General features: G+C 37.4%; 2 protein-coding genes across 8 annotated transcripts in view; both read right to left on the bottom strand.

The window, feature by feature from the left end:
• rabgap1 (RAB GTPase activating protein 1) overlaps window positions 1–15,290 on the bottom strand; it is an 80,161-nt gene extending 64,871 nt beyond the window's left edge. For 3 of the 5 annotated variants that reach the window (XM_088434721.1, XM_088434722.1, XM_088434724.1), the window contains exons 1-5: window positions 15,170–15,290; window positions 9,593–9,824; window positions 2,494–2,523; window positions 659–902; window positions 78–291 (exon numbers count right to left, since the gene is read on the bottom strand). In XM_088434721.1, the coding sequence (XP_088290847.1) occupies window positions 78–291; window positions 659–902; window positions 2,494–2,523; window positions 9,593–9,745 (641 nt within the window). In that variant the 5' untranslated portion in view covers window positions 9,746–9,824; window positions 15,170–15,290. The remainder of the gene's footprint in view (window positions 1–77; window positions 292–658; window positions 903–2,493; window positions 2,524–9,592; window positions 9,825–15,169) is intronic. The other 2 variants (XM_088434723.1, XM_088434725.1) reach the window with 1 other exon arrangement.
• Window positions 15,291–16,060: 770 nt separating this feature from the next.
• The window catches only part of rc3h2 (ring finger and CCCH-type domains 2), a 33,421-nt gene continuing 25,422 nt past the window's right edge, over window positions 16,061–24,059 (bottom strand). For 2 of the 3 annotated variants that reach the window (XM_088435564.1, XM_088435565.1), the window contains exons 17-20: window positions 23,704–23,788; window positions 22,912–23,089; window positions 22,179–22,342; window positions 16,061–20,486 (exon numbers count right to left, since the gene is read on the bottom strand). In XM_088435564.1, coding sequence (XP_088291690.1) covers window positions 20,351–20,486; window positions 22,179–22,342; window positions 22,912–23,089; window positions 23,704–23,788 — 563 coding nt within the window. In that variant the 3' untranslated portion in view covers window positions 16,061–20,350. Of the gene's footprint in view, window positions 20,487–22,165; window positions 22,343–22,911; window positions 23,090–23,703; window positions 23,789–24,059 lie in introns of all 3 variants that reach the window. The other variant, XM_088435566.1, reaches the window with a different exon arrangement.

Below are 24,059 nucleotides of genomic sequence, written 5' to 3'. Positions count from 1 at the left end.
TTTTAGCCGAACATTTTGATTTTGTTGCATCGCTTTGTTCATAATCATATCGGGTAGAACACGGATTTTCAAATTACCTGACAGTGCCTTCAGATACTCCTGGAACCGACAACGTGACATCCAAGGGGAGCTGGCACTGATCCCTGAGGATGGCCATCATACGGAGGGCCTCCACCTCACTTCGGGGGGCGTTGACCGAGGCACACCCAAGATACGTCAACTGGCTGAAAACTATGCTGTCCTCATCTGTGATGGGACTACCGGGAGTGCCATCTGATGACGATTCATCTCCTGTTTAGGAGAAAGTATGCATATAATTTAATTTAACCATGAGTTCTACCGTGATGTTTTAATTGCAGAGCTATAAAAACAGCTCTGGGAATATAAAATAACTTCCCCGTGTGTGGGAAAAAAAGGTAATCTTAATATTTAATACAGCTGAGAAGGTAAACTGAAATAATCTTACTTCCATGAATCTAAAGCATTACACAGCGTTCCACATGCTTCTATAATATTTCATTCAACTTTCAACAGTCACATGAACTTCCTCCAGAAATTGCTTCATCTCATCACTAATATTTTAGTTTAACACAAAAATATGTCCTTTTGGTGAAATAAAACAGAGTGGAACTGGTCAAAATGATTTGTTATTAATCACCTCGGTAGGACCGCTCATTCAGCTCACTCTCCTGAATGGTCTGTACAGGAAGTACCATCTCCACCTTGGGTGAAGGCGCACTCAGGGGGTCAGCCCCTGGTGCTACGGATGATGCTGTGGTGGGCAGAAGGCCTTGGTTCCCGGCGCCCGCCAGTGGCCCTGGCCTGGCGTCGGCCACCGATGGCTCCATGAGAACATCCTCTAGTTCCCTTTGCAGTTGCTGCTCACTGCCATTTCCCACAATCTGACACACAAATAGACATAAAGTAGATACACACTGTGGACACAAAACTAAAATGGATACATTTAGAACAACACAATTGTAACTAAACATTCAAACAAACTGATAAAAATCAGTGAAACAATGCCTGCAAAACAATATGTTTCTATTATGTGATTGAGCAGAGTAGTACTGATGAGGGATCAATGTAAGTGCTTTAAAACTCTTCCGTATGTAATCCTGCCCCTGGCGTTACCTTCACCATATTCTTGGAAGACATAATGTGCATCAAGTGATTGCAATCTAGACAAAAAAGCTTTTTGACTACGTACAGCAAGTAGTCTCTTCATTAAATTCCGTACTATTTTAATGATTAGTAGGTCAGCAAGTGTGTATGTGATGTAACATTAAGTTATAGCAAGTGTGTATGTTGTGTAAAATGAATGTTATGCCAACTTTAACTGCACATGAAACTAGCAACAGCACAGTAATTCTAATCTGAAAATTAAAAAAAGAAAAATTAAACTGAAGAGGGCACTGTTGCACTGAGCAAACTACAGAAATTCCTAGCTGGGGAGGGAGGGGAGGGAGGGGAGGGAGGCTCCTGTCCACACTATATTGGCACAAGATATACAGTATGATGTTGTGAACAGTCTGTTTAATTATTTTGCTCTCTGCCTATATAAGAAAAATCACAATCAATTCATAACCATCAGTGTTATCACTTCCAACAAAAAAATTATCGATCTGCTTCATTATTGGTGGTGGTGTAATTTGGAAAATGTGCAAACCATTATACGGATTAATAAAAGTCTTTACATTGGTCATTAAAATGTGCAGTTTTCACTGTCATAAATTTAGATTCATATAATATTCAAAAATAAAAGTTATGTGTACATAGGACTGTCATAAATTTAGATTCATATAATATTCAAAAATAAAAGTTATGTGTACATAGGATTGGAAAGTAGTGGTATCTTCGAGTCAGAGATAACTTTAATGGATTGCAATATCATGAATATTTAATGCCTTGCACTTGTTTTTGGTAACAACACAACAGTTCTGGGGAGAAAAAGAGAAAATCATCATTATAATATCATGTCAAAGGTTTAGGACAGTATCTTCAAGATTGCTTGGCTAAACTGTGAAAAAAATAACCAATATACACATCAATCTCATATTTAGTTATCAAGAGTCTAGAATTGATTTTATACATTTACTGCTATTGTGACTATAGCAATGTATTGATAAGATAAATGGATAGACTACATCAAATGTTGTCTTTCATTTTCAAAACAAAACTACTGAGGTCTGTGGTGTTTTGAGGGATCATAATCGACTGTACATTTTGGACCCCCCCCTCGTGCGGATGTTCATGCAACACCACTTATGCATATGTCTAATGCTATCACCATGATAGCTAAATAGATGCAGTGACCAACTACAAATGTCACTCAACAGCCAGCAAATAAACAAGAGAGCGCATGTCACAGACAGTCACCACGGGATCACATTGCAGCAAGAGAAAAAAAAGAGAAAGAGAGAGGGAGAGAGCAAGAGAGAGATTCAACGTAATATGAAGAAGATGAGAAAGGTGAAGAACAAAGAGACTGACCTTAAAGCTGACCCCTTCCTCTGAAATCACCTGCATAACAAACAACAAGTTTAGACACACCGAATCCTCTCTGACATGATGGGCAGGCAAGGGATTGTGCTGGTGAAACCCAAAAAGTGATGTCGCAATGAACAAGTGAATGGAGTGCTTTCGGCCTTGCTGTCGTAAACAATGTGCAGTCAAACCACCACCATAAGCCGCTTTACCACCACAATAGCTCTTGGCTTAAAAAAATAAATGATTTCTTCCACATTAGCATCGTATTAGTTTTTATTGTTCATTTTGTTCAGTAAAACATTAACACTATCCAATTTGAGCATTTTCCTTACTGATCAAAGACAATGAAGAAAGATTTTTCATGTTTCTGAAATGTTTCTGTATAGGAAGTAACCTATGGTCTGGGTTGCGTTAAAACAGGCATATACCGATACTGAGGGCTGACACCAATTATTAATGGTCAAAGAGGCCAATGATCAAAATTTGGAGGTGATATACATTTTCTATAATAGCAAAGATAATAATGTTAAAAAAATAAATAAATAAAAAAAACACCAACTCCTAAATATTGAAATGGCTTTAATCATGTTTATGAAAACATATTTTTTTTTTATATTAGAGGAATAGACATCTTTGTTTACAAATTCTTACAAAATGTTCTGGGAGCTCCATGTGTCACAGAGCTATAGCTATATTGTATTTTTGCTATTCAAATATCGTTCAGAAAATCTGAATTACATAGCAGGTATTCAGATGAAAGTGCATGAGTATTTTCTTACCTAAATTGAAACTGTTTTCTTTTCAGCAGACTCCTGTCTAGAAATATTAATTTGAGAAAACTCTTTCCGCAGAATATTTTGGTCTATGGGACAAATTCAGCATAGTTTGCTAAAAAGTGATCAATGGGAACAGCAACTGTGTCAGGCTGTCTATCACACCTACCTAGACGGACCACTCGAGAACAGCTAGATAGTGGCTAATTTATACTAGACGCAGCTATAACTGAGACCGAACCACTGGTAAACACAGGCGATAGGTGTTGTATGTCAATGTTAAGGTCAGCCTAATTAACACACTTATCAGTACCTTAAATTAGCGATTGAATGTGATTTTAGAGCAATGTAGTGTTGCTTGTATTGGGAGTCGGGACCAACAGTTCCGGTAGAAAGACCCGTCAATTGTTATGCCACAACACATTGCTCGAAACAACTTAAAAATTAACGCATATATAGGCATGGATGCCCATGTATTATTTGGTAACCTAAAGTTTATTTTGAAGTTGGCCTTCTCACAAAGCTTTTAACATGTTTTACAATCATGCAGCACACTGACAATTTTTGCTGCAATTGGCTTGACATATTTATTTTGTAGACTATTTACTGGTTATTGCTGCGATTGGATTGACATACTTAGTATGCTATTTCCTGGTTTGCAACTGCAAGATTAAATTATTTTTGATTAAGGGGTGGGTGAAAATGCGAAAAGATACAGTATAAGATTATTCAAAATTACGTGCGTTGTTTCAGCAATTTTAATGACGATCACATAAAGTAACTATAATGTCAATCAAAACACAGACCTGTGGCAAGGCTGATCACTTGAAAAAGGAGACCAAACATCATACCTTTGTTAGCTATTAGAGTAGCAAGCTTATGGACTAGTGATGGGTCTGGCAGCACCGATGCGACAATGTGTGCACTGAACTCAGAAATCAATCGTGCTCATACTGCTTTGAAACAAGCACGTGATCAACACATGAACTGCGTCGACACAGCAAAAACGCGCCAAACTTTGTTTATCAGGAAGTGCATCTGTCAACACGATACAACCGCTGAAACGATCCAAATCACACGGTTGCTTCACTGCCGTGTGAGCATGTCCTCTATGACTGGAGAAATCGTAAGACTTCATTTGAAAACATTGGAAAAATTCAATTTTTGAATAAAAATGTGTAAAGGTAATAACTGAAGTATCCTCATTCATTTCTTTTTTTTTTAATTTTCATATAGATGGAAAAATACCTTATGAATGCAATGAATTGAACTTAGATTGTCGAAACGACACGTTTACATTTAAAGATATGGAAAAATACCTTATGAATGCAATGACTTAGTGACTAGGTCAACGAATCAGTGTCAGTTCAGTTTGTCAAGTGGGTTGTCTGCAGGGATTTTTAACCAACATGTGTCAGTATTTGATGACACAATATCAACACAGTATCAACACAATATGACGTGTGGAGACACGCTTCATGACCTCATCACACCTCAACAATGCATCACGAGTGAATATCTATCTATCTATCTATCTATCTATCTATCTACAGTACACACACACACACACACACACACACACGCATCTGTAATAGTGGTCTATAATATAGACTATTGCTAAATTGAAAGAAAACAAATATATTCCAATGCCTCGCAAAATGATTTAAGCACAAGGTACCACATTCATGGCAATCCTTAATGCTTCTGCACTAAGTCTGTCCCTTTTTTAAATTTTTATTCATCTCAAAATGACTTGTGAAAAACACGAAGCACAAAATGGCATAAACATTTTGAGTGAATTTCTCCCCAAGATATTTGTGTTGTGCTCAATGTGTTTTACGGTAGTTATCCCGCAAATTCCTGTTTCAAATGACAATTTGTGAGACTAGCATAAGACATTAAACAAATGTTGTTTAATGTGTTGTTAAAGTGAACTAGAATGTCACCCAAGAGGTTTCTTATGTTTTCTTATGTTTTGTCCTCTTCATGAAGGTATACCAAGGGATCAAAAATGCCAGTATAATACAGACGGTTCTACAAAACTATCAGCACAAGAATAAACACTGTTAAATGAACAGGTGTCAAAAAGAATGACAACTATGTCCTTTATGTGTTTCATGCATTGGCGCTCACTGGCTTGTTCAGTCTGCACAATGTTCATGCTCTGGTGGCACCACCTTCTGGTATCTTGCCATAAACATTTGCAGAGGTTGAAAAGTGGCCACAGGCAGGAAATGGTGACCAAGGGGTAATGTAATTTGGTAAATTAAATTGTAGTCAATGCCATTTAAGTCAGAAATGCTTTCACTGTTGAGGAAGGGGCGGGACAGGAGATTAAGTGGTAACCTGAACCCCTGCGGGACATGCACAAGATGGCGCCTGCCTGCTGCAGTTCCTCCCTCTCTTTGTGACACGACACTCCCTTGTCACAAAATAACCCAGAAAATAAGTTGAAAGCATCAGCAGTTGGACTCACACACTGGTGACTGAACCGCACACAGCCACTTTGTGCTATGAGGCGTACAACATAGATTACCGCTGTAGCAAATGATAATGTGATTATTACAGAGATTCAAAAAATGAGAGTAATCTTCACTACATCCTCTACACATTGTCTCCCATTTTATGGGAAGTGTCAATCACGCAAGTCTATAAAATCACAGCTTTTAATAGAAATAGGAGGACTAGCACCAAGATGCAACTGCGAGGAGCATTCTAGGTGTGGGACATACACTTTCACATTAAGCTTTTCACTTATTAAAATTAAAGCACAAACTAAGAAATTGGGGAGAATAAGCTTCTAATAATGCCTGCAATCTTAAAAAATAAATACATAAATAAAATCTTCCTTGGTGTTCTATTGAGTCCCGAGTGAAAAAAACAATTAGAGTTTATGTTAATTTATAATAAGACAAAAATTTGGCTTTCCAGTCAAATTCTGCAATGGCACCATTATTCTGACGACCGAGTTTAAGGACAGGTGAGTGACGGGGGGATAACAGCCACTAGGATAATGTGCAGGATAAAAATTAATCAAGCCAAAGAGCATTTTACAAGCAGCTTTTGAAAGATTGGTAATACTGTGTAAAAGTTGACTTCCGAAGCTGCAAAGATTAAATTTTAATGCATGTGTCAAATTGATTTAAGAAAAACATTCCTCAATAACGTACAGAATCAATAGCAAAAGTCATAATTGTCTTGACAAGCTAATATGGTTTGATCTCTTGGCTTGTTGCGCTTTCCAGAAATTATATTCCTAAATAAAGTAATATGTCTTATATGAATGATGCACCTTGCCTGAAATGTCATTACCATATAGTGTGAACCCAAGACAGTCTGCAAATGACTTCTGCGAAATCCTTTAGACTTACAACCTGATACTCTGCTGTTAGGCAGGATTTAGCTAACCGTTACTACCAATTCCAGCTGTAATTAAGACTTACGTTTTTGAAAAATGCCCATCCTTCAAGTTCTTTTTCTCTTTACTGCTTTAAACCACGTTCTTTGGTGACCAGGCAAGTAATAGAGTTGTGACCGGACTAACAATGCTGTTAGTGCTTCCTCGTTTTGGAGAAAGTGTAGCCACTGACATCCATTTTACATTGCTAATGTCTGTGCATGTCAGGTCACAGGGAAATCATGGAGTGGACTTACTATAAACAAAGGTGTTCTCTATTCGGTTATATGGAAGGGTTTTTTTACCGATGTGGAGCAAGAGGAGTCATATTCAAGATTAAAAAAAAATTTTAAAAATGAGGTGTATGTTTACTTAAGGGAGTCGCCCTTTGGGAGTTCAGCATTTTGGAGATTTTAACACTAGTGCGGTATTTTGTCCAATTCTTCAAAATTTACATCAAAGGCATATCATATTAAAGGCATTGAAAGAAGACACTAGGGTGCTGACATTCCAGCCAGATGGTGATAACTTGCCAAAGTTCAACATGGTACAACCACTTATTTATTACACTACCCGGAGTGTGCCATCCCTTGGCTAAAACAGTTTGAGAATGATGTGGAAGTAAATTACGCAAAAATAGTTAAAATACTGCACAAGGGTTAACCATGTTACAATGTTGATTTCTCAAGCTAAACACCCCCAAAGTGTTTCCCTTCATCGATGCATTTCGGAGCATTCCTTGCTTATTGTGCGTTTTCAGCCCGGGCCCCGCCCAAGACGATAAACATGACTTGAGAGACACCTGATGATGATACCAAGCCCTCGCACTACCCGTGCAAGGTGTTTAAGGAGATGAAATCAGTCAATGGTCGAAATGGCATCACCATTACTTTGAATTGGAAGCAAGCATTCTACAAACAATTTATTAAAAACACACACACAAACACACATTTGAGAAAATGTGTTAAAGGTTGATTGGTAGCAAATGTATCACAATGTCAGCATGTAATTTACTTGTGCGGATTCATTTTCTCTTATATCACTGCCGTCAAAAAGTAGTCTCGATACTGCTGGGAGCCAATCTTTGCTCACCAATCAAGTTGTAGTGCTCTTCGGCGGTGAACTACCAAAAAATCCAGTGAATCAAAACAATTCTCAATAATAATCAATGAATCTAAATATGCACTAAATATGCCTATACCTACTATCACTGGTGCAAACAATTTTGGACTTCCACATTGTTGGGAACCAGATGACTACATTTAAAAAAAAAAAAAAAAAAGTACCAAACTTGTATACGAGGTTCAAAATTTTACAAAGCATGTGTTTTTTATATGGACAGGTGAATAAGCATAAGAAAGGAAAAATAAAACACCAGATTATCGCTTGAGAGTTAGTGAGTAAAAAACAGTGAAAAAGGAGTGAGAAATGAAAACAAATTATTTGCAAATCCTGACATGACTTTTGTCAAATGTGGTGAAAAGGCAATGAGTATGAAAATTTGGTGGAAGATAAGTGAGCATGAAGATGCTTTGGCAAGTTCTTAGCTAGACTTTGGCATGTGCTATCACTTAAAAGTGACATGATGCAGATATTCTTTTCTCTGAAGTCATTAATATTGTTTCTGTGACAAATTTTCTTCAAACTATATAATTAACAGTAACATAGAGTATACAGCATAATTTTTGTGCTGTTAAAAATTAGCCTGATTTTGTGCTGTGTCTAACCAGAAGCTTATGGTATTTGTGATGTGTTTCAACAAAACCAGGCGTATGTTGGTAAAAATGAATTGACTTATTGATACATTTTGATTGTACACAAAATTCCCTTTAAGATGATATATAATACATGCAGGCCAAATAAAGAAAATAAAATGCTGATTAAATTGTATTTTTTTTTATTTTATTTTATTTTTTGTACACAGGTACATGCACAGGGAGACTGCATTTGGAATAAAACATACGATATTGGTTTCATCTTCAGGTTTCATACTTCATTCCTCATATTTGATTTACATTAAATCTCAAATAATCGAGCACAAAAGTGGAAATGTGTGATGGTAGCGCTATCATGTCAAACACCTATTGTTCACAAACCTGCCCGAGACATGTCATCAATAGTAGATAAATGTCAGTTATTTAATTGATTTAATCAAAGTAATTTGTGTACGCTTTTGTACGGTAGCCTCAAAAGTATTTGAGACGTAAGCAATCTGAGAGCTCCTATTCATTTGTTGTCAATGGTGAGTTCATATTGTATATGTACTTTATATTCTTTAGACTATGTACAGCATGGTATTGCTACTGTTGATGCTAACGTTTGTCAATCTCATTTTTGTTTCTATGCTGTGCTAAAGGTACACATTATTGGTATTTTTGACTGTTATTGGTGGTTTTGTCCATTCATGTAACTCATTCGGAAAATGAAGTGGAGATGAGGAGTTCAGGGGCAGTTTCACAAGGACACGTTTTCTAGTTTGTCAGATTGAAAAATTCCTGAACAACCGTGCACATTGCCTACTAATATATTACTTTCATACAATTTGATGACAATGTGAACTTTTTGGCAGCTAAAAAATGAAACTTGTGACCATAAAGACCTTGTTTTAGTATGAACCCAAAAATGTACATTTATAAAGAAAATGTATACTTTGGTCAAAAACTCAAAACTAATATGCCGGACATATGCCTGGTTTTGTCAAAAAACGTCATATATATAGAGCAAAAACTCAGTTCAGTAAATTTTTCAAAATAGGCAGATCGGTTATTTCATTCCTTATCGATATGTGGGTAAGGACTCCAGAGAACCAACTACGAAATATTTGTATAAAAGCGAGCAAAAACTGACTTTTATATAATATATCGCCTTCAAATGAAACACAATATAAAACTTGTTCCCTGGTGCAGCCATACCTGAAGGTCACCATCCTTACCTTTAATCCTGTCTTTTCGTCATCACTACCATTATTAGTGGACGAAGGTGTCTCGTCCCCCAGTCGGGACACGAGGACAAAGTCCTCACTGTTAAGAGTGGACACCGAGTCTGAGGACAGGCTAATCTTCCCCACAAAGCCCTTGTCATCCATGGCAGTTGCTCTTACACTCAGCCACTCTGCTCATGAATGGAAGACGCGAGGAAGAAGAAGCGGTGAGATGAAAAATCACCTGGAAAAAGAAAAAAAAAAGTGATAAAAAAAGAAGCAGGATCTATTCATGCGATGATGAAAATGAGCAGTGTCTTGAAATGAAATTTTGATTCCTGCAGGTTTACAACTTTCTAGTTATTTTGTGGCCCCTCATACTCCAAAATTTGAAAAACAAATTTGACAGAAATGCAAAGCCATGGCAATGCAAGCAAGGAAACATATGTATGTGAAAACAGAATGATTCAGTTTTTTACATTTTTTGTAAGGTGTTTTTTTTTTGGACAGAATATATCGCTCAAAATCTAGATCAAATGATGCCTTTTGTGATGCTTTTATCTGATCATGCTTTGTAAAACAATAAACACTGATTTTACACTTCTTTGTTCACGCTATCCATGAGTGCTTTTTTTCTTGCTATTTGCTACAATAGGTTCAATTAGTCTGCATTTCATGAATAGCGAGTCAATTTGTTAAAAAAACTGTAATATTTTGGGAAAATTAGTTCAAAAAACAGAAAGAGGGCAGTTGACATTATAATGAACCGCATGGCAACACAGACAAACAAAAAATGCTTTTTCAATTTAACAAAGTGATATTGTGACAGTAAGTTTGACATGACTTTGAAAGACTGGGGTGGTGGTCCCCCTTTTTAAGAAGGGGAACCGGAGGGTGTGGTTCATCTATGGAGATATCACACCCCCCAGCCTCCCTGGGAATGTCTATTCAGGATTGCTGAAGAGTCAGGAAGTTGAACACTGGATTCCGGATGAGCTGTGTGTTTTTTATCCCGGCCGCGGAACAGCGGACCAGCTCTTCACCTTTGGCAGGATCCTTGAAAGGCATGGGAGTTCGCCCAACCAGTCTACAGTACATGTGTTTTGTGAACTTGGAGAAGGCGTTCGACCGTGTCCCTCAGGAAGTTCTGGGCGGGTAACAAACACCCAAATATGAGCATTTCAGTCCCTGTACCACCGATGTCAGAGTTTGGTCCGCATTGCCAGCAGTAAGTCAAATACGTATTCAATGATGGTTGGATTCGACCAACGCTGCAATTTGTCACAGATTCTGTTCATTATCCTTCATGGACAGAATTTCTAGGTGCAGCCAAAGAATTGAGAGGGTCCGGGTTGGTGGTCTCAGCATTGCATCTCTGCTTTTTGCAGATGACTTGGGGCTGTTATCTTCTTCAGACATGATCTCAAACTCTCACCAAGTGTGAAGCTGTCGGGTTGAACATTATCACCTCCAAATATGAAACCATTGTCCTCAGTCATAAAAGGGTGGAGTACCCTCTCCGGGTCAGGGTTGAGGTCCTGTCCCAGCTGGAGGAGTTCAAGTATCTTGGGTTCTTGTATATCAGTGCAGCCTCCACTGTGGTGCGGACTCTGTACCGGTCTGTCATGGTAAAGAAGGAGCTGAGGCCAAAGGTGAAGCTCTTGATTTACTGGTAAATCAATGTTTTTACTCTCACTAATGGTCAAGAGCTGAGGTTTGTGACCTAAACAATGAGACCCTAGATACAAGCGGACAAAATGGGTTTCTTTTCCAGGGAGTCGGGGCACTCTCTTAGAGATGGGTTGAGGAACTCTGTTATCCAAGAGGGGCTCAGTGTCGAGCCGCTGCACCTCCGTGGAGGAGGAGGAGGAGGAGGAGCCAGTTGAGGTGGCTGAGGCCTCTGGTTAGGATGCCTCCTGGATGCTTCCCTGATGAGTTGTTCCAGGCATGTCCCACAGGGAGGAGGCCCTGGGGTCAACTCAGGAAACGCTGGAGAGACTGTCTCTTAGCTGGCCTGGGAATGCCTGGGGATTCTTTGCTGAAGATGCTGCCTCTGTGACCTGACCTCAGATGAGCGGTAAAAAAATAGATGGATGGATGGATGGATAATAATTATAACATAATAGAATAATAATGATAATGTATAAATGTTTTACTGCTGAAAATGGCTAATTAAGGGAAGGATTTTGTTTAATGAAGGTGGAGTAAAGCACTGACAGTTCTTGTTGCAATTATAATGCAATTTAAGATGGCTTCAAAATTACAGTGGAAAATGTATTGCATGTAACTGTAAACAGATTAAACTTCAGAACTGATAATGAACCGAATGTTTTTTTTTGTTTGTTTGTTTTTTTCAAATGGGCAGTGCATCAGCAAACGGGCAGTGTATAAGCAAAGGATAAGCTGATTTATAAAGACAAGAGGAACACCACTAAGCACAACAGAAATTCTACTGGACTTTAACTGGCAGCTCTGACACTGCTTCAAAGAAGGCCTTGTTACACTGCGGGCCTGCCTAGCATTAACATCAAGATCATTTGTCGCTCCTGCCAAATTGCAAAACACTTGTAGCTATATGTACACAAACCTTTGTGAGCACAAACCTACATTTACTACATGTAACATTTTCAGCATTTAAAGTTAGAAATAAAACACAAATAACAATGACGTTTATAATCCTACTTCAGTAATTATATCCATTTCAAACTGACCACTACAACTTTCTTTCTCCTTTCTTGTGTGCTTTTTAGTATTTATATCTTAAAGCTGGAAGGGTGCTGTAAAACAGCTGTTTCACAGAACATTATTAAATGTGCCATTTTCTAACAAATTCATTCAGATGATAATCTTACAGTTGATTACACAACCTTTGCCAGGAGTTGTACTTGGGCTTCTTCCCAATTGCCAAAACTGTGCATGATAGACTAACTAAAAATACCTATTCTTGATATATGTGTCAATTTTCCGTATTTTTGTAGATGTTTATCCTGTTCATCATCTGAATATGTCCCAGACTCAATACCAAAGGGTAAAAATCAGCAATATAAAAAAAACAAAAAAAAATAACTAATTTTACACTTACCACGTATATTCCAAAATAGACCTTGTTAAAACACACATTTTAGAAATATTCCTCAGCACCTGTTCTCCCTTTCTTGTTCACACAGTTCTACAAGTAACAGGAAAAGCATTCTTGAGTCAAGCTGCCTATTACCCTAGTCTTTCCAAGTTGAAGTTTACTGTAAAACTGACAACACTCAACAGAAGAGAATCAAACTGTTAATGTTGCAGTCTAATGAGAGATTTGGACCTCAATAGGCTAAGGGAAATGAGCATAGATGGTACAATAATTTAAAAACCTGAAACATAACTTATAATTAAACACTAATGAAGCAGCACCACATAGAAACAGAATTCAACAATACTCATACAGGAAAAACTATTACTGGAGTTTATTCCTTTCCTTGCTCTTAATATGCTGCATCTTTTTCAAAAGAGCTCTGCGCTTCTACCCAATATTTGTGGCACAATGTGTGTTGCCTGTATACAGTACAAACCTATGAATTAAACAGCTTAAAACAATAAAAATCTGCAATACAGAGAGAAAGAAGAAAAGCTGCTCTCCCAATGTCTGCATACGAGGGCCAAAACGCTAGTATAGAAATCAGTCACGTCACAAGTGGAAACAGCTTTCATTGCTCAATGAAAGTGGGCCTCGTAGACTCGTAAGGAAACGTCCACCTTTTTGTTTTGTGGCTACCACAGCGCAGCTGGACAGGCTGTTCGTGACTGCCAGCTGAGCCCTGCATGCACCACACAAGGGAGAGGAAGAAGCCGACTGAGAGCAATCAGCCTTGAAATACTGCTACTCTCAACTGTGAGATATACACAGACAAGAAATGGATCAAAGAAAACCAAAAAGAAGTGAGGCAGTAGGGTGAAAACAGCAAGCAGCACATTGGCCCATTTACTACGTTTTGTAAATCACAAACTATAAGGACACCGATTGACTATGCAGTAATTTGTATGCATATGAATTATTTTAATGACCAAATTTCAGTATTGCATTTTCGATAAAAAAAAACTGCCATTGTCATTATTTATTTCAATTGTTTCAATTATTAGCCAACAGAAAACTACACGGTTTGCGTGAGCCTCTGTAAACCTGCGACTCAAGAAATAGAGGAGTCGATCACAGAGACAATATTAACGTTACAAAGTGCTGAAAACAGTTCTGAACAATTCCTACATGAGATTGTGTACTACTGATGAGCTGCATTTGACATTTGATTTTAAACATTCAATAGATTTTACACTTAATATATACAACATTCATCTATTAGAAAAACGAATGCTTAATTTTACAAAATAAATTTGTAGTTGGGAGTCAATAGATTATTATAATTATTGCGATTTTAGACATCAACATCGTGAAACTGACCGAGAAAACACTAAGGTGTGCAAAACTCTTATATGGGTAATTCGGAGCGTACTTTGCAGAATGTAAACCAGAGATGTCCAGCAATAAATAATACTTTCTTACGCGATAGTGTTCATCTTTAAAAAATTAAATTTGCAAATCGTTAAATTGTCCCTTGCATCCTTCCATTTTTTTGCAAGCCGCCCTAAAAAAAGGTTGGACCTCATTATGTTCTGTTGTTTGGTTAGGAAAATATACAAAAATAATATAGATGTCTTTATAATGATGACGACTTAAGAATTCATCGATTCAGGGTTTTGGTGTTTTTGTAAAGACGGAGGAATGACTGAGTTTAAGGGTGTTTCCAAACTTTTGACTAGGACTGCATGTAAAAATCTTTCCTCATCATTAATTCTGACAGCCTAACAGAATCATCGCATTGTCCTAAAATTTTAATAAATAAACGCCACACCCCAAATCAACACCATCTTCCTCTTAACTGCCCCTCTGAGAAAATAATCTTGAGCACACCGGCAGTGAATTGAAAATGCATTATGTACGGAGAATAGCATGGATTCGTCCAGCACAACCAGCTCACTCTCATTTATTTGCAAAACAAACAGGAAGGCCATGTGGAGTCATGCACTAGATTTGATAGACGTCACGCCTTGTTAGCACACATTATACTGCTAGCCTATACATTAATTGGCTTTCTAGCTCCAGGCAAACCTGCTGCCCTTAGAGATGCACGCAAACAATGACACGGCCTGAAATGTATTCCAAACTCAACCCGTTCTCGTGTCGAGTCTGTTTTGAGTCATCAGATGATCCAACTCTGAACTTTATAGTTAGTGTCAGCTTCACTGGTGTTAGCCGTCTCAACAGTATGAGCGCATGTCCATTTAAACAGCGTCCAACGTGGTTGAAAGCAAGGCAAACAGTTTGTCAAGATACACCGGATGGTTTATTTTGAGTCCCACGCAAATGTGTTGGAAATGCATTGTCGACTATGCAGACAGGGGAAGAGGAAAAGCCTGGATACAGGCCACTACAGTACAGCCTGGTGTCAAGCTAGCTTGCTACCCTCACACTTCACGCTGACATTTTTTTTCCCCACTGGTGAAGCAGTCAACACTACAGAGTGCCGCAGCGCGTTAAAGTTATCTTACCTTTATATAGCCGCAGCTATGTGCTCTCAAATGACGTTTGGCGCAACATTGTAGTACGTCAATTTCGCCACAAGATCAGCAGCATCCGAGCGAGCTGTAAACACAAGCCCGAAACAAGCCGCTGTCACCGACATTGCGCATGCGCCTCTTGCGGCCTGCGTCGTGATGCTACTTCTCTACCCAGCGCGCATGCGCGCTTTACACGCGCATCAAATACAAGCAAACACATACATGGGCGCGCACAAACGTTAATATATTGTGATTAAATTAGCAAAGCCTATTATCATAAATCAATAGATTTTGATACAAATATTTAATATATATGCCAATAAATATGTTTTCACTGTACTGTGAATATCTTAAATATCTATCTATTATGTTCTGTTTCCTTCAAATATTTCTCTCTCAAAAAATGTGATACTAGATAGATAGATAGATAGATAGATAGATAGATAGATAGATAGATAGATAGATAGATAGATAGATAGATAGATAGATAGATAGATAGATAGATAGATAGAGTTTTGCTGCATTATCCGTTTTGACTCAAGACGGTGTCATTGGAAACACCAGTCTTTTACTTAGCAACTAGGACTTTGTAGGGTAGCTTGAATAAATCAACAGATTTAGACCATAAACAGATGTCCACTACAATGGACACAAATTGGTCTGTTCCCAGGATAAATTATGAAAACAATAGACATCTTGTAATTAAGTTTTTGGCAAGATTTTGAGGGGCCTACACCTCTATTTGCTGAACTAAAACGTGCCAAATGTTAATTATTTTAATACATTCAATCTTTTTGAAAGAATTGTAGAGTAATATTCAAATACACTTAACTTCAGCATTGGATTTGTAGTGTTATTCGGCCACGAAGAAAAACTCAAACACACAGTTTACTGTTGCTTTATTTTTGCATGCATTCAGTCTCATGTCACAGTGCAGCACAGAAGCATTTTGTTCTTTAACATCACTGTGCGATGCAAAAAAAGACAAGAAAACACACACGTATAATATTGCCCGACACTCACATGATATCCATAGTAAATCAACAGTTAAAAGTCCATTTTGATCAAAACAGACTTCAGTGCAGCCAAGCATAAGCCTATGGTAAAAGGGAAACCTTTTGCAAAGTGACATTTCCAAGGAAATAAATGGAATACATAATTGTATTTTTTAACGAGAGGACATGTAACATTATGTTGTCTCTAAAGGATTTTCATTTTTTTTCTCCTTCTGAAACATTACACAACTGTCCCACTGATTCTGCCATTCAACCAAATCTGATCGGATCATATAAAGAAGACTATAAATCCATCTAAAGATGGCGCTGGACTACTATACTGTACAATGACGGATGTGTACCATCTCTTCAATAGTTTCAATCAAACAACAGATTTGCGAATAAAGCGTCTAATACAGACATGAGTAATAGAAAAACGGTTCATCTGTTTACATTTTACATTTAACAAACAGGCTTCCCTCTTATATCACATGTTAAGAAACACAAGTTCTTAGAATCAAAACAAAGAATATAATCACGACAACCAATAATAATAATCATAAACAAAATAATCAGTGTGAATGAGCAAACGAGTATCATGCTGCCAAAAACCTCTACACCTGACGTGGCCACACAGTGGGCATGTGCTTAAAGCGGGTCGTGTGTATATATGTGTATGTGCATGTTGTATCACAACTACATTGATACTCTGTCACAACAAGAGGCACAATACTGTATACTGCATGCTGACAAAGAATAAATGCAGAATGATGCCGGGGGCATTTGAAGCGACGGCGCACTGCAAATGTCCTCTACATCAGTCAGAATCTTTGAGAGGAAATCAAAGCAAGTCCATATTTACATTTTTGCAGTCATGCTTCACAAACAGCAAAGTCAGAAAAGAAATAAGTCAGTAATAATATTGAAAAGTAAAAGATCGGCAAAAACATCTGCGATAGAATAGTTCCTCAAATAGTGTCCTCTGCTCAGATAGTATATAATATATATACTTGAGTAAACAATTTTATACAAGGTAAAGCGATATGTATTTTACTAATATTTATGTTTTATCTTATTTCATTTCAAATAAAAAAATCACTTCATTTAATGATACATCAGTAAAATACATGTTAATTAATAATTTTCAAAAAAAGGAATATTACAATGTAATTGACCATGTGTTGCTCACTCTCGAAAGAATCCATTTAAAATAGTGGACAAAAAAAGGTGGGGCCACAGATTGGAATATGGTCTTTGGGATATGGCACCTGACAAGGTGCAGTTTAAAAGAAGTGCAAAAAAGATTCTAGAAAACATATTATTTCCAAATATTTTAAATAAAATATGAATGTTGTATTTCTATATTTGTTAAAATTTCATTTCATCATCGTTTTTAATCAATTATTGTTGTTCATGGGAGTATTATTCAAAAATATTTCAAAATGCATTGTATAAATAAAAGACTTGGGACTTGGGAAAATAAATGTCCTGGTTCAGTCATTTTAAAACATTTTAAAACAATGCCACCTACAAAAATACTGAGCATCCAAAGTACCACCATCATGGCCAACAAATACATAAGGAACCACAGTACTACTACTGAATATTTTATGTCACGATTATAATAGCAGAAAGAAACAATTATTTCCAGTGGCAAACTAAAACCTCGCAGGACAGCAAGTGTATTTTTCTCACAGTCCTCGCGAATAATTCATTAGAATACTGCTGATATCATTAGCATTGTAAACGTAGCGACGCAACAGTGGCTCACAGAGCTGAACTTTGTTGACATACAAAAACGTACAAAATATTCATTCATTTACCAAGCTGTTCTCATATTCCATAACAAAATATGAGTTGGATATGCATATATGGGCCGGTTGTAAGCATATTGGAGGGTTGCAGCATCTTACTGACAAAAAAGATCTGATAGCTGGCAAATATTTAAGACACTAGCTATTAAATAGAACATAGTGGCTGCTTTCCTGATACAAAATACTCAAGACAGACAACTTCACAGAAGTTAGCAGTGCACAAAATGTACACAAAAACAAAAAAAAAAAAACAAAAGACAGACCGGGTAACAAAAGGATCTATGCAAGTGTAGTTCCAGTCGAAAGTTCGGAGAAGCCGTCAACGGTCAAACGGTCTCAAACACATTAACCCTTTCAGTGCCAAGCATTTTGGGAAAAGGAAACCTCTGGAGGGCCAGTATATTCAGCATTTTTACTCATCTTTCAAGGCCAACAGAATATTGTGTAATATATCCATATAAATATGGGTGATATTATATTAAAGATTGATTTCTATTCCTCATTTTAAATTGCATTTAGGTAATACTTATGTTGTATGTGTGGAAACACTGCCATCCAATGGTCACAGTTGTCACTACAGTGCTCAATTGGCTTATATTAGGTAAGCATTAGTCAAGGGTGTCAGCTACCCTCCATAAAAATGGATTTGACAAGAATTTTATTTTTATTGTTATCACTATTTTCAAAGAGGAGAATTCTTGTCCATGACACTGAAAGAGTTAAGAGGTCAAGAAATTAAAAACATTTGATAATGCACAGCTATGAACTGACAGTTATGCAAGGTCTTAAAGAATATTCTAGAGCAGCAACAATCGATTTTTTTTGGTCTTGAAAATTTAAATCTAATTTAGCCTATTTGGAAAAAAAAATTCAAACTAGCACTCGAGCATTGCTAGCTCGTGTCTAATTTATGCTAGACAAAGCTAGAACAAAGCCGGTAAATGCTGATGAGAGGTGACGATTGTCAATGTCAGTGTAATGAAGTTATTTGTTAGCACCCTAAATTGCTGATTGAACATGAGTTTAGAACAACGTCATTTTGTTTTTATTGGGAGTTGAGAGCAACAGTTGCAGGAGAACGACTAGTCAAGATGATCACGATGAACAATTTTAAAATAAAAATGTAACAAAGCATTTGTTCATATATTATTTGAGAAAGGTTCTTTTTTTGTCATCTAATGACATTCATTGATAACATTTGAATAACATATTTTTGGTGACACCTGCAGAAATGATTAACCACGCAAAAGTACGTCATGAGACCTCATGATCGCGCCGTTGGCCATTCAATAGTGGCTCAGAGTTCAAAGCATCATATGACATAGAGGAGTTATCATAGACTCTTGTTTTGAGTAATAGCAAAGAGAAGACATTTGTTGTTCGCTGCTGCAAGGGATGAGATTCCAATGCTAACCACCAAAAGTGTTGTATCATGTTTGCTTGATTCATCGACCCAAAAGGCATGGTCATATGACCAGAATCTAACTCAATTTTTCTGCGTTTCAATAGATAATCAGCTAAAAGCACAGCAATCGAATGACTTGTCACTCGAGGGAATTACAATTGGTCAAAATGCAAATTTGTAGGCCTGTGTTTAGACTTTTTTCCCCTTATATACAGTTCATTTTCGATGCACACGTAATATGTTCCGGGTCATTTTAAAAGAGGCAAAAATGTAATCGTCATTGCCCATATGAAAATTTGAACTACAAATAATCTTTTCAAAATGTACTACTAAGAACCTATTTCACAATGCGGAAACAGTATTTTTTCCAAATACTGTACATGTTTTTTTCATCTTGAATACCCTTACCACTGTTAATTCATGTCATGTACAGTTACATTTATTCAAGATTTCCCACCATTACCAGCATCGTCCATGTTTCAGCATTTCCCATGTTTCAACACCTCTGAATTCCATTTTATTAGATACGTGACAAATCTAACCTGGAACAGACCTTGTGGACAGATACATTGTAGCATCTGTTTTAATTCCGATAATTTTTGTGTATTTTGTGTCAATTTCATATCGGTGCTGAAACATTGCAGATTTTCCTATGGTGGGACTAGTGAAGGTTATCCAATGCATACCATGGAAGGATTGTATTAATGCCTCAGTGTGTATCGAGAGGTGTGTAAAGACAGATGGTGGAAGGCTTTGGGGATACAATGTTCGTCCAAGGCACGGGCAATACAAAAGATATGCACAGGAATTTGAAATTCAAAGCACATGTATAAATTAGTCGTACTTGCCTAAACAAAGGGGGCAGCTGTGTTAAACCACAACAGAAGTAATTGTGTGTAAACTATCACAACATATGAAAAGTGTGTGTGACGGGGGATGATGTCATTTGAACTATCGCTTAGCTTCCACTGAGCAGCATCTCTGCCCCGGGCGTTTCGGGACAAGAGCGTGGCGAGGGGGACGTTCCGGTCCGCAGCACCAGCTTGCCCACAGCCAGACCACCTGACACCAAGCCTGCAGGAGACAGCGACTTTCTGGGAGTAAATATCAAAGAGAGAAAGGGTAGGATTAAAAAGAACCTCACACCAGTGAAAGTTCATCAGAGAGTCTATGACAGTGACATTGATATACTGTATTGAGAGTCTTGCGGTGGATGGCATAGGGTACAATTATTTTTAAACCTCATTTGCAGTACTGTATTTATTTAGTGTTGTAGAGTAATTTAATTGCTATAAAGGAACTTCATTACAGTAAGTTGTTGTATCCACTATTTCTGTCTCAAGCTGTTTTTGTTTGACCTGACTGAACATTCGCTTTATGTCTGGCCACTTCTTCACTGCCTTCTCACCCCTTATTGTTGATTGTCACAAATTTGCATCAAACCCCTTCGCTCCAAATTCAGCCAAAAAGGCATCTGTGCTCCATCTTGTGATGGGATTCATAATCTGCTATTTTTAAAATTGTTGAGGGGCCCAAAAAATCCTGGGCGGGTAAAGTCTAATATACCTGTTGGCAATCAGATCAGAGAAGAATTTCTTTGTGTTCATCTTAACAGGTCCATATTACACTCTAGCAAATTTTTAATAGTATCATTATAATTATAATTTATTTATTTTAGTTAAGGTGTGCACGCCCAAATGAAGGTGAATAGAATAGACCAGCCTTATTTTGCAGTATTTACAAACCAAAGCGCTAATCTAGAGGACATCTGGGCTCTCGTCATATTAATCCTAAAAAATTAAAGTAATTAAATTTCTGAAAAAACACTATTAAACACTACTCCCTACAGCTTGGCCTAAGACAAAAAGCAAAAGCTTAACAGCTTACTTCAATAGTTCAATAATAAAAAGTAGACTAGTTTAAAACAATATAATCTCATCATATGCTGCAATCTCTAGTATGTGTTTTCTTGAAATGAGACAAAAATAAGCAATCATGTCCACTAGGGAGTATGCTAATCAAACAGCATGTGTGCCACGGAGACTAGACTGCAATTAGCAAATAAAAAGCAAGGTTTTGCTTAGCTTGATTTACGAGATAATGCATGTCTTTTTACATTTCTTACCATCTAACTTGGATTTCAGGGCTGAGAACATACAGAGTGAGATTGTCACTTTGCGATTTGCCCATTGGTTACAGGAATGACAGTCACATCTTTGCCTGTGGAAAAGCATTCCACAATGCTTTGCTCAACAACGTGCAAGCGATTTCTTCATTTAAATCATGTTCATACCTGATTCTAAAGATTGCTTTTTACTTTATGTATGTACAGTGAATAGACTGAGCAAGATGTGTGTGCAATATGTATTTCAGCTCATGAAACCATGACTCTGAAACACAGCACGAACATTGAAATCTCAGCCATGCTGGCAACCATCAGTTAGGCAAAAGTGTTACTTACAGTGCTATGCATTAAAGAAACTTTTTCTCTTAAAAGCAGCTGTTGCATACTAATTCTCGTTACTCCTGGATGCTTGCAGCATTTTAACCTGGTGTTTTCATGCCTTGATGCTTCCATATATATGGCAGCTTAAAAATTTCTCAGAAATTTTGAAGTTTAAATTGGGCGAGGTAATGAACTGTTACCCGCAGTTACACAGGTGGTATGATTCTCATGGCGGAATAAAATGACAGATGAAATCTACTGTTCTGTCAGTCTTGGTCTGTCATTTTTAAAAGACAGACAGTCCGTCGGTACAGACGAACTGCCCACCTCTGAAAGTCACCTGAAGGCCATCTTTTTCAGCAGGTAAGTGTCCATCTTGTCCGTTGAAGGGTCCCCGGCATGGTGTTGTTCATCCAACGGAGTTGACAGGAGCGGAGAGGAGCAGGTTGGTGGCAGGAGGTGAGAAGCATCCTCAGAATACGGCGTGCCCAGGTTCAAAGAATCCTTGAAGGCAGAAAGGACAAGACTTTTTTAAATTTTTCAATTTTTTTAAATTATAAACTGTTGCAAAGCAGTAACAAATGTTGACTTCATCTTATTTTTAATAAAAACAAACTCTATTCTTAAAAGTCGCTGTTAAAAATATTCTTCTAAAGAAGTGGCAAACAGGTTTGTTGGATTATTGCAAATAAATGTGTTCTTAATGACCAACAGTACTCTATGTTTTAAATATTATGGTAGGTCTAGTTATAATTAAATTATGTTACATGGGGGGTGGCACTCCTCCAGAGTCCGCTATGTCTGTTAGCTACAGACAGCCGGAGGAGGAGTGTGTATTGCTGAATTTACCGTAATGCCCCTAAAGCTCTCACAGGCGCATGAAAAAAAGTTACAGGTACTCCCTTTAAGGTAACCATTAACAATATTTATGACACCTTTAGGCAGATAAATGACATTTATTTCAATTATCTGCAATGATAGATAATGTTCAAATAAATGTGGGACCAAAAAGCTTCTACAATTTTCAAATGAGCAACAACTTTTTTTTTTTTTTTCCTCAGATCGGGCTCTACCTGAGACTTGATGTCCTGTGACTCAGAGTCCATGTCCAGAGCAGACAGCTCAAGCTCAATGTCTCGTTCTGGGCCCGGCTCACACTCGTCATGGTCTCGTTCCAAGCCAAAGGATGTCTGGTGGCTTTGCAGATCACATGTGATTTTTTCACTTGACGAATGTCCACAAAGCTGCTCACTAAAATAATAAATGTATGGAAGAAGGCACAGGTGACAATAAAACTGTTAGCGATTCAAGTTAAAGGCTTTTGTTGCTGTTGTTTTTTTTTTCCACATCCTCTAAAGTAGAATGCAATGATGGATAAATGAAGCTTTGTGACGCACTTGTAATATTTTTGGACGGTCCAAAGATATACTGTGGATTTAATACATACAGTATCAACTGCACTAATGTTCAGCTTCATCTAACCCGAACAAGAGCACCATCTAGAGGAATCATAAAATATCAGAATCGTTTTTGCATCTCTAGTAGAATAATTTCCCATTACAGTGTAAGAATCAGTCAAGATGAACACAAAATGTGTAATTGGTGGACATTTTTTTTGCCATTTTCACATGATGCAGTAGTTTTAAACTTTATACTCTGCCTTTGGTTATTTATAGTGACAATAAATGAAAATAATGAACTTGTAAAATAATCTATAGTCGATGTCAATCAAAATCATTGCTTAAAACAATAACAGGCAAAAAATGCAAATGACGTATCACACCACCTTTCAGTGAAGTGTTTTTGTTATCCTAGCCACCCCAATGAAAGATTTCTGTCTGCACCCCTGAAATAGTCTGTTATACCTCTCTAGAAAACTCGAATGGCTGGAAGAGTCCGATCCTCTTGAGTTCCACCTGTACTCATTGCGTTCCAAGTGGCGGTTGTAATCTGGAAAATATAATGATAAAAATTGACTAAAATGTCAAGGACCAAATTAGGTGCAGACATATTTGGACAACACACTTTGATTATTTTACCTTTATACACTAGCACAGTGGATTTTGAAAACAATCAAGATGCAATTAAAAAGGAGACTTTGAAGCTCACCTTAAAATGAATAACACATTTACTTTACCATTCAAGAATAATAGTATTTTAAACAGCAACATGCTCATTGTAAGAGGCTAAAATGTGTCTGTTGGAAGCTTGTGTGCGTCAC

Source organism: Hippichthys cyanospilos, chromosome 15 (genome assembly GCF_059441005.1).
Source record: "Hippichthys cyanospilos isolate Australia breed blue-spotted pipefish chromosome 15, RoL_Hcya_1.0, whole genome shotgun sequence".
Classification (NCBI taxonomy): domain Eukaryota; kingdom Metazoa; phylum Chordata; class Actinopteri; order Syngnathiformes; family Syngnathidae; genus Hippichthys; species Hippichthys cyanospilos.
The sequence above is the reverse complement of the archived record's forward strand: the minus strand, read 5'-3'. Positions and strand labels throughout refer to the sequence as shown.